Source organism: Lepisma saccharinum, chromosome 6 (genome assembly GCF_977018435.1).
Source record: "Lepisma saccharinum chromosome 6, izLepSacc3.1, whole genome shotgun sequence".
Taxonomy (NCBI): Eukaryota; Metazoa; Arthropoda; class Insecta; order Zygentoma; family Lepismatidae; genus Lepisma; species Lepisma saccharinum.
Genome location: NC_139234.1, coordinates 29,864,685 through 29,875,122, shown reverse-complemented (window position 1 = coordinate 29,875,122; position 10,438 = coordinate 29,864,685). Strand labels below are relative to the sequence as shown.

The 10,438-nt window shown below is 37.1% G+C and overlaps 1 protein-coding gene across 1 annotated transcript in view; it reads left to right on the top strand.

Annotated features, from left to right (window-relative positions):
* The first annotated feature begins 254 nt into the window (after positions 1-254).
* Positions 255-10,438, top strand: part of LOC145988653 (G2/mitotic-specific cyclin-A-like) — a 29,514-nt gene continuing 19,330 nt past the window's right edge. The window contains exons 1-2 of the mRNA XM_083123707.1: positions 255-667; positions 9,389-10,054. Of these exons, the coding sequence (XP_082979833.1) occupies positions 494-667; positions 9,389-10,054 (840 nt within the window). The 5' untranslated portion in view covers positions 255-493. The remainder of the gene's footprint in view (positions 668-9,388; positions 10,055-10,438) is intronic.

Here is a 10,438-nt window from a genome sequence, read left to right as displayed (position 1 = left end):
CTCGTACTCTGCCTGCCGCCCCTACATTCACTTGCACGAACAACTGACTCTCGTAGCTTGAATGACAATGTTATTTTACTTATTACAGCTAAATGAAAGTTTCTAATAGTCTAAACAAAATAAATACTTATCTCTAGTTTTACAGAACTATAATTTGAAGAACATTTCATGCATATATGTAAAAATTTCATGCAACTCCTCATAGGACGTGACGTCACAAAACGACCTGGCTTCTCATTGGTTCATTTGTAGAGCTGATGGACAAGCGGAGATTTTAACGTCCTTGCTGTTGCTTTGCCAATTTGAAAGGTAGTTAGTTGCTGTGTTGTGTGTTTTCTTCCTGGTGCATTAAAAAATATGTCCCGTTTGACTGCTTAGAGGAACGGTGCTTTAATAAGTGCAAATAGGCAAAACTTTTCTGCAAGGGAAGTGCTAATTCAGGCACCGTTAAACCGTTTTGTGAAACTCTAGTAAAAGCGACAGTAATAGAAACATGGCTTCGAATACGTTTTCTATATTTGAAGATCGAGAGAATATAGAAACTTCAAGGAAAACAAGAAAAGAAAATTTGCCAATTGCATCGAAGAGGCCTGTACTTGGAGTAGTAAATGCAAACACACGATTGCAACCGATCAGATTAACCGCAAATAAACCACTTAGTAAGCAGGTAAGCACGTTATTTTAATTTTTCTTCTGTTCGTTACCTTACCTTAAATTCTCTTTTTTAACTGCAGCTGTAGCACACTATCGGTCATTAACGATTTTATTGTTCAGATAGTATCTTTTGTTCTGCATAATTTTCCTTTACAGTAAATTTGGTTACTTTGGGATGCTAATGCAGACTCCACAGAAAGGGCATGTGCGAGATATTCACGTTGTGACACAATAGTTATATAGCCTAGTTTTCATTACACGTATTCATCCTTCGGGCATTAAATATGTACACGGGCTGCAATTCTAAAATAAATTTACTGTAAAATTTTCGTATCCGCAAAACTTATTTCTTAAATTTTACAGAAGAAAGTACTTACCGTACTGATTTTCCGTACACTTTTGAAAGGTCGTGGAAGTGTTTTTTCCCATCGGTTAATTTATTTCGTCGGTAAATCATGTATTTTTGAAGATTAATGTCTCTCCAAAGCACGAAAGCTGTTGGCTATGTCCTTCCACTACGTGAATCAAAATTTTCGTATCCGCAAAACTTATTTCTTCAATTTCACAGGATATTTAACCTAATTAACCCCACACAAGGTTCACTAATCATGTTCTAGAGTTTTGCTAATATTTTTTGCATATGCCAGTTAGTTCCGAAAATAACTTCATTGGGAATGTTGGACTACTACAGTTTATACAAACAGGGGCTTTGCGAATGTAATTCCTCGAGAATTAGGTCGAATTTTTATGCTTTGTGCAACACAACCCACAAATAAAATAGATATTTGTTGTAAAGCTATTGCCCATGTAAGGGTAACAGTTCGTTATATCAGAGACCCATTAAAATCTGATATTTTGTGTTTTGCATGGTTCGTACTTACCAATTGTGTATTGCGGAACATAGTTCAAGGTGCCATTATGCTTTTTACATGAAAACCTACACAATTTTTCACATAGTGATTTTTTTGATTCCTTTCTTCACTTTTGTAACACACAATATGGCGGGCACATTTTGACTCACGTTGTGGTTATGCAGTGTTTCCAACCTTCTTGACCGAAAATACCTACTATAGTGTTCGTCACGTGTGAAAATTTTACATTATGCACGGGTAGCTGACGGATAGCCCCACGAACCATTTCCGGTTAGGTTAGGCAAGCATAGTGAAAAAAGAGAGGTTGGAAACACTGACAGGGGCTTACATTATCAAATGTACCGCAGCATGCAATTCACGTAGTGAAAGCAATGGCGATTGTGCGTCTGTGAGATATTTCTCTTGAAAAATACATGATTTCTCGGTCAAATATATTTCACGATGAAAGAAAATACCTCTACGAACGTTGGAAAGCTTGGAGGAACTCTTTTCCGTAAGTAGTAGTTCTTCAAAAATGAAGAAATGTCTCAGATATAACGAACTGTTACCCTCAAAGAAATAAACTCTTGTAACTAAGCATGCCTAACCAAATAAAACTGATCATATCTAAAAGTAGTCAAATATATGCACACTGCACACAACCTTGAAAATGTGCATTTTGCACTACATGGTTATATGGTGAAATTTGAAGTGGCACACTGGTGGCATACTACAATCCCATCCACTGTTGTATCACGGTGCACTTTCCTTTTTTGTTATCATATGCATACACATTGAGCCAAGAACAAAATCCCAACAAAAGTGTAATTTATCAGCACTCTCCACCCAGGAAGCAGAATTTGCAGCACAGTAAGTTTACTTGGAGTAGTATATCCCAAATCAGTACTGTTAGCATCATTCTGTTCTGATCACGGACCACTCAATTTAGCTTATTTTGCAAATTTTACACGTGACCCCCCAAATTTTAACTTGAAATTAGTGATTAGGAGGCCTCAATTAGTGAGTATGCGAAATATTACAAAAATCGGGGAGGGGTCTGGTATTGTAAATTTGCTCCATATTGCTCATGTAAATGGTTTTTCTACAAAAAGTGATAAGACATGAATTTTCCACTGGGTATAAACTTTGTCCATGTGGATATATTTTAAATGTTTAAACTAGAAAATATTTCTGTAAATGAATGTTTAGTATGGGGGAAGTGTTACCAAGGTGTAAGAAAAGTTTATGTATGAAGTGAGAACAAACATGGACAGAAGACAGGTGTGGAGTTGCTTGCAAAAATTTTCGATGTGTATTGATGGTCTCTCAGAATATTTACTCAACTGATAAGATACATTTTTACACATTAGACAATTTATGGGGTTGATTATGGCATATTCGTAAAATTTTTTTTAATAATGAGGTGTCCTGGCCACATTGGTCATGTCAGAAGGCAGTAACATGTGTGCCGGACATCTGGCAATGTTTTTCAATCAGGGTTCATATATAGAAGAAAAAAATTGAAATTTATTGCACGAAAAGATAGGTTAGTTTTCTGTACAATAAATTTCAAATCTTTTCTTTCAATTGCACATTGATTGAATAACATAGCCAGATGTTGGGCACACCAGATACTGCCCTATGACTTGATGAATGTTGCCAGTACACCTCATAATTAAAAAAAAATAGTATGTATACTTCTTTATGAATGTCATAATGAACCCCATAATCATCTGTAAAGAGTGAACAATTATTGTTCTTTTATAGAGTTGCAAGAAAGTCTGCTTTTTTTAATGGGTGCTTTTTTCGATAAAAAGCTGGCTTTTTTTGGAAAGAAATTTGAAATTTTGGGTTTTTACAAATTACGGCTAACCAATTTCACTTGCAGTGTTAGTTTAGTGGTTCGTAATGTCATATTTTAGAATTAGCTAAATAATTTTACATAGTGTATCAGCCAAAAGACACATTTGCCATTTCTTCTACAGTGTGTCCAAAAAGTCATGCGACTGAGACTTGGAACTTTGTTCATGTGGACATTTTTTCAACATTAAGCTAGAAAATCTTGCTGTACATGAACATTCAGTATGGGGGAAAAGTTACTAAGGGGTAAAAAAGTTTTTGTACAAAGTTAAAAACATGGATAAAAGAATGGCTGTGGAGTAGTTTGCAAAAATTTTTGGCATGCATGGATATTTACCAAATTGATAAAATAAGGATATATTCAATAAAAGTAGGGCTGAGATGATGCCGATGTATCTGTACCGGGAAATATTGGTTGGAATTAATCTAATCATACCAGCAGATACTTTTCTGACATATTGATCTTTCCCAGAGTCCGCAAAAATGCCATGCAACATTTTTGCAGAGTGTGATTACTAGGGCCCGGATTTATAATCACAATCAAACAGTAAAATAAGCAAGTTAATAAGCACAAAAAATGAAAAAAAATAAGCATAAACAAATACAGGAAAACCTGAAAAAACATTTGTTTATTAGATCTCATACCTTATTCAAAGCTGTTACAGTATGTAAGGAAGGTCATCCTGAGATTTTCTTGTGAAGCTCCTGTGTCTTGTCAGTGAAGAATGATTTGTACAGTGAAAATGTTCTTTCCACGTAGAATGACATCACAGGCGAATGTGAAAAACACCACAGTTCTTCTTTGGTGAATTCCTCTTCAATGTTTTTCTTCACCAGAAATATTTTTATAAATTTGAGTTTTTTGTAACTGGAATTTTTCAGTAATACCTGACTGAGCTTGTCGGACACAATTTTAGAAACACAGTGAGTTTCTGAAGTCAACGTTACTGAAACTTCATCAATGAGAGAAAGCTAATGTTGCAATGGATTATTTCGAGCTTTCAACTACACTGGTCGACAATTGCTAAGGAAAACATATTGACCCATATCCACAACTCCGTGTCAGTTTGTTGCCAGAAAAAGACCAGTATAGGGCAGCAAGGAATAATTGTGCCCATTCAGAAAGGAACGTGTGCGCTTGGAGCATCGTTATCAGGAAATGACTAAATGACTGCAGTGCTGTGGCAGGGGGTGGTACCCACGTGAGACAGTCAAACAGAAGCATGTAGGAGGACGGCGAGAAGAGTACATTTAAGTGATTACGAACGGGGCAGAGTGGTTGGTCATCTGGAGTCAGGGCGAAGTGTCACTGAAGTGGCACGTGTTATGGGGGTATCAGTGTTATTTCTAGACTTCAGAAAGCTACTCGCACCAGAGGAACAGCTTTGCGTATGCATGGTGGAGGTCGTGGAAGGCGTAAAATTGCTCACCAGGATCGGTACATCGTCCAGCTGGCAAAAAGGAATCTATCTGCCACTACAGCCCAAATTGCTAAAGACCTTGTCGGTGTTTCAGTGTCAGTGTGTCCCCAAAAACCATTACACGATGACTGAATAGTGGTGGGTTGTATGCCCGGAAGCCAGTTAAGCGTGTGCCATTAAAACCAGCTCACAGTCATGTCAGATTACACTGGTGTGTGCTGCATCGTAACTGGGACCAACATAGATGGGTAATTGTAATGTTCTCCGATGAATCGCGGTACTGTGTGACAAGTGATTCTGGACATCAAATTGTGTGGAGAGAATGTGGAACACATCATGCACAGCACATCTGCGAATGTGACAGGTATGGGGGACCCGGAGTCATGTTATGGGGGCATAATGAAAAATGGGAAAACACCACTGCACATCTTTGCCGCAGGATGCGTTACTGGAGCACAGTATTCTACAGAGATCCTGGAAGGTAATGTTCGTTCTTTTAGGGGTGCAGTGGGCTCTGACTTTCTTTACGTGGATGATAATGGGCTTCCACACAGAATTGTCAAAGTGACACACTGGAAATAGTATACGAAGTATAACCTTTCTCCTTACCATTAGAAGTCTGGAAAAGAGTATGCATTTCACTTACAAATCCGGGCTCTAGTAATTACCTTGGATGATTATACAAGGTTAAAACTTTTATTTTCCAAAAATTCTGCACGAAAAACTGTATTTTATAACTATATATATAATCTAAATATTCTGGTAAAAAAAGGTAGTGCTCCCCTGTGCTTAGCACCACGCCATGAAGGCATGTGGGGGTAACGCCCCCCAATTTCTTAATCGGGTCGTGAGTGGGGGTGATGTGATCAGCGTCACGCCCCTAAAGCAAATTTATTGGTAAATTCATGCATATAATTGGGGAAGAATATTTACACACCAATAGTGATCAATATTTTGGACAAATTTTAATTATTGCAATTTTCAAGTATCTGTATCTGTGGGAATCAGTAAGAGTATCGGTATCTGTTCAAAGTGGTATCAACTCAGCCCTAATAAAAAGTATGTTGTTAATTATGAGATCTACTGGCAACATTGGTTGTGCCAGAGAGCAGTACCAGGTGTGCCAGACATTTGGCTGTTATTAGTGTCCAGATGAAAGAAAAAAATAGAAATTTATAGTACAAAAAGATAGGTATAGGTAACTTTTCCCCATACTATATGTTTATGTGCAAAACATTGTGATTTTCTAGTTTATTAATTTTTTAAATATTCACATGGACAAAATTAATGCCCATTGTAAGATTAGTCTCTCTAGCTTTTTGTACAAAAGTTATGTACAGTCAAAATCTTGGTTGAGTGACTTTTTTGGATACCCTGTAGTTGTAATAGCCTACCCAATGGCATAGTGAAAACAATCAAAATTTTGCTGAGAAAGCTAGATTTTTCACGAATTTTTTTCTTGCCATTTATTTCAGTTTCTGCCTCACTTTAGGGCCACAGTGTGCTAGGACAGTGCCTATCAACTGGCAGGCTTTGGCCTGGTACCAAGCTGCAAGAATTCCTTAGAAATCAGATTTTATATTTGTCAAAGCCTAGACATATACCATATGCCATGATTTATTTAGTAATATTTAATTTCATGGGTGCATATTAATGTATAAAGTTTAAAAGATGAGAAGGGGATATCATTTTTCAGCAGAGCACAGACTTATATAAAATCTTGCTCTGGTCTCACTACACAAGGCTTTTTCTGTGACCAGGTTTACCAGCTATTCCATCAATACATGATACATTGAAAGCCAGAATACAAATATTTTATGATAAATACAAATGTAAATGGATTTGATACTAGATTTTTATTCATAATTGGGAAAAGACTCTGTAGTATATAAATATGGAGAAAATAGTACTCATTTATCCATGACTGTTTTATCTCCATATTTAGATTATTTTAGGTATAGTTCAAGAAAGAACTATATCGAAGAGGGTACATTTAATAAGTGCGTTAAAAGATGTAGCAATATTTTCCTTTTTCTTTACTTAATGTGAAAATGCCAAATTCAAACATCGAAAATTGTTAGTATACTATTAGATTCCATTTACAAAATATATACAAAACTACCCTGAGTAATATGAGTGTATATGCATACTATGTAGATATATTTAATTGGCCTAGTGAAATATGAAGGTAACACTTGGAAAAGAACATCCATTCAAAAAATCAGGCAATTTTGCAACCACTGCTTATGTCTAGCTAAGAGTTCCAGGTTGAAAGTTGCATTTTAAATTTCGATAAGTGTCTTTTTACAGTACAGATAAATGAAAGCTGTGAATCAAGAAAAATGAAGTAATGTATTTTCATAGATTTTAAACACTGGGAGGAAGAAAGCCATGGAATAAAACCTGTTTTTTTCTTTTTCCAAAAAAGCAGTTTTTTCCTAGACCACTTCCAACTCTATATTCTTTTATCAGTTCAGTAAATATCTACAGAGACCATCGATACACATCGAAAAAAAATTAAAGTGACTCCACAGCTGTCTTTTATCCATATTTCTTGTCACTTTGTTCGAAAAGTTTTTTACACCTTAGTAACACTGTTGTCTTGTAATCAATGGGTACCAGGTTTGATCCTCAGTGGAGATATACTGAATAAAGATTTGGATTCAATTTTAAAACTAGGCCCAATCCTGATTAGCCTATCTGAGGCTGAGAGTTAGGTGTCTTGTGGAGTTCGCTAGCAGCCAAAGGTGGTGAAATACTTCCCTGAATACATGACATGTAGGAATGGAGTGCTGTTCTTGGGATGCTAAGTTGCCAAACAGCCACCAGTGTTGCCACATTGCTGTATATACTGCATATACGAAATATAACAATACTCTGGAAACACTGTGTGTTGGCACATATACTAGAGTTGAGCTGGGTCCCTTGAATGTTACCCCACCCCCCTTCTATTACATCAAAACAAAAGCCCTTTGAACTTTTTAATGTTATTTCTGTGTTCAGCATGGGTACTTCCATTTCTGTAACAAAATGTGTGTAGAACAGTGTAATTTAACTGTCTAATGCAGGGCTTTTCAAACTTTATGCGGTCATGGCTCCCATAAGCTGCCAAAAATCAGCATGCCCCTCCCCTCAATGATAGATAAATGCATGTGATGTGACCATGAAAGATCAACACAAGATTATTGTTTATTTACTGTGAGATTAATGCAGGTGGTGTTCAATTTTTTAATATTTATAAACTGGTGTCAATTCATTCAACGATACGACATTCGTGATACAAAAAGGATAAATACAGACTGAGAAAAGCTGGATAATGGAGGTTAACAAGCATACAGCAATGTTTAGATCTCTTTATATGATTGTAGTCCTGTTTCTTCTAACAACTTCTTGCCTGACCCTGTGGCCGAGTGGTTAGCACATCGTGCTGCGATGCCAAGGGTCCCGGGTTCGTATCCCGGTCGGGCTTGGTTGTTTGTGAATGTCCATTCATCAATTTCATCACTCATCCCCATCTTCGCAAATTAGCCAAGAGGCACAAAACGTGAAGTAAAATAAACAATCAATCAATCAATCTAACAACTTCTTCAATGTACGAAAGCAATCATGAATGCTTTTTATCTTTAATAATTTTTCTTACAAAGCAGCAATTTCCTTTTGAAGTCTGACCCCTTGTCTGGATATTCAGTTCATTCATTTTGTGGAAAGCATCAGAGAGGTATGCCAATTTCTGTACAAAGTCACTAACAATGAAGTTTTCAGCATTGGCATGGTTTTCTTCTACACCAATGCAGTTTGTTAAAAAAAAAACACACAGGATATGGCATTGCCGATGGACGATCATCCTGATTTGCAATAATACAGATGATGTTGATATATTTTTATTAACACATTTTAAAGTTTATTTTGGAAGTTCTTGTGGCCCTTGGAAAACTCTGGTGCCTCCCTAGGGAGGCACGCTGCACAGTTTGAATACCACTGACCTAATGTAAGAAGCAAAAAGAAATATCTTGCATTTTATAACACAAGTCTCCACTAGGGATGGCCATATTCGGATCAGTTTTGCCATCCCAAATGTGCTTCTTTGGAAAGTAAGAATGTGTTTATAACATATTGTTACCTGCTAATATACAGATATATGTAATACACACACACACATAGTGTGTGTGCATGATTTGTAATTAATTAATATACTTACAAGGGAGGTCTAAGTCTCCCCCTCAGATTTCCATGAAACTTGGCAGGTGTATAGAGCCCCCCCCTCAAATGTCAAGATGAGGAGAAATTAAAGTGGGGATCTGACCCCGAAACTACGTAAATATGACATAGGAAGAAACAGGGGTCATAAGGCCTCTCGATACACCTGCCAAATTTCATGGAAATCGGACGGGGACACAGGGGTCAGATGATCCCCACGTCAATTTGTCCTCATCTTGACATTTGAGGTGGGTTTTGCCCCCTAAAACAGTTTTTTAGCCGAAACAAAAAAAACAACTTATTTCTTCCTTTGGGCCCCTCTATGGAGTTTGAAGTCATGAAAGCAAAAATTAATTATAGAAGCTTTGAAATTTATAACTAATATATTTTTTTCTTCAACCTTAGGAATCAAGAAACTTGCCAGATGAAAATGCCTGCCTCAAACCAAAGCGTCAGCAGCAGTTTCAGCCAAAACAAAGGCTACCACTTAAAGAACTATCTTTGCAGCAACTTGTGGTTGGAGATGACGTTGCTTTCACGAAGGAACAAAAGACTACTTTGCCTCAGTTCAAGGGACAGAAAGCCAAAATTGAAGATGACATTGCCTCTGAGAAGGACCAAAAGACTACCGTGCCTCATGTCAAGGGCCAGAAAGTCAAAACTGAAGATGAAAACTGTGTGAAAAGTGTGGCAGCTTCTGATAAATGTCTCTCTAGTGCAGCACAGAAGGTTAAAGTTTTGTCGGACACTCTTGGCAAGTTGTCTTCGACAGATGCTGCTAAAAAAACTCAGGAAGCTTGCTCCAGCATAGCTTCGGTTACCAATGAAGATATTCAGGATTTGCCTGAAAGTATCTCCAATCTCCCTCCCAAAGCAGAAGAGGAGTGCATCATTATTTCAAGCTCTCCTGAACCAGACGCAGACACTTCCGAGGAAAGTGTTGAAAAATCTGATATGGTGCTGGATACGTCCATAGAGCAGGAAATTGGGACTCAAAGGCAACCTTCAGAGCATTTCCTCAATTGTGAGGATTACAGACAAGAAATTTACATGTATCTTCGTGAAGCTGAGGTACGTTCTTCATGTTGAAGTAATTTATTTGCATCCATGCAGTGCTGGAGTTTTAATTTTAACCCTTGCTACACATATGTATAGGAAATGTAAATGTTGTACATTGCTGACCATTTAAAAATCTTTCTTGAAAATAATTGTTACTAGGGTCATTCCATGTCAAGTCGACCCATTTCTTTTATCCACGTCAAGTCGACCAATTTTTTTATCCGTCAAATCGACCCATTTTTTTTTATCCGTCAAATCGACCCATTTTTTTTATCCGTCAAATCGACCCATTTTTTTTATCCGTCAAATCGACCCATTTTTTTTATCCACGTCAAATCGACCCATTTTTTTTATCCACGTCAAATCGACCCATTTTTTTTATCCACGTCAAATCGA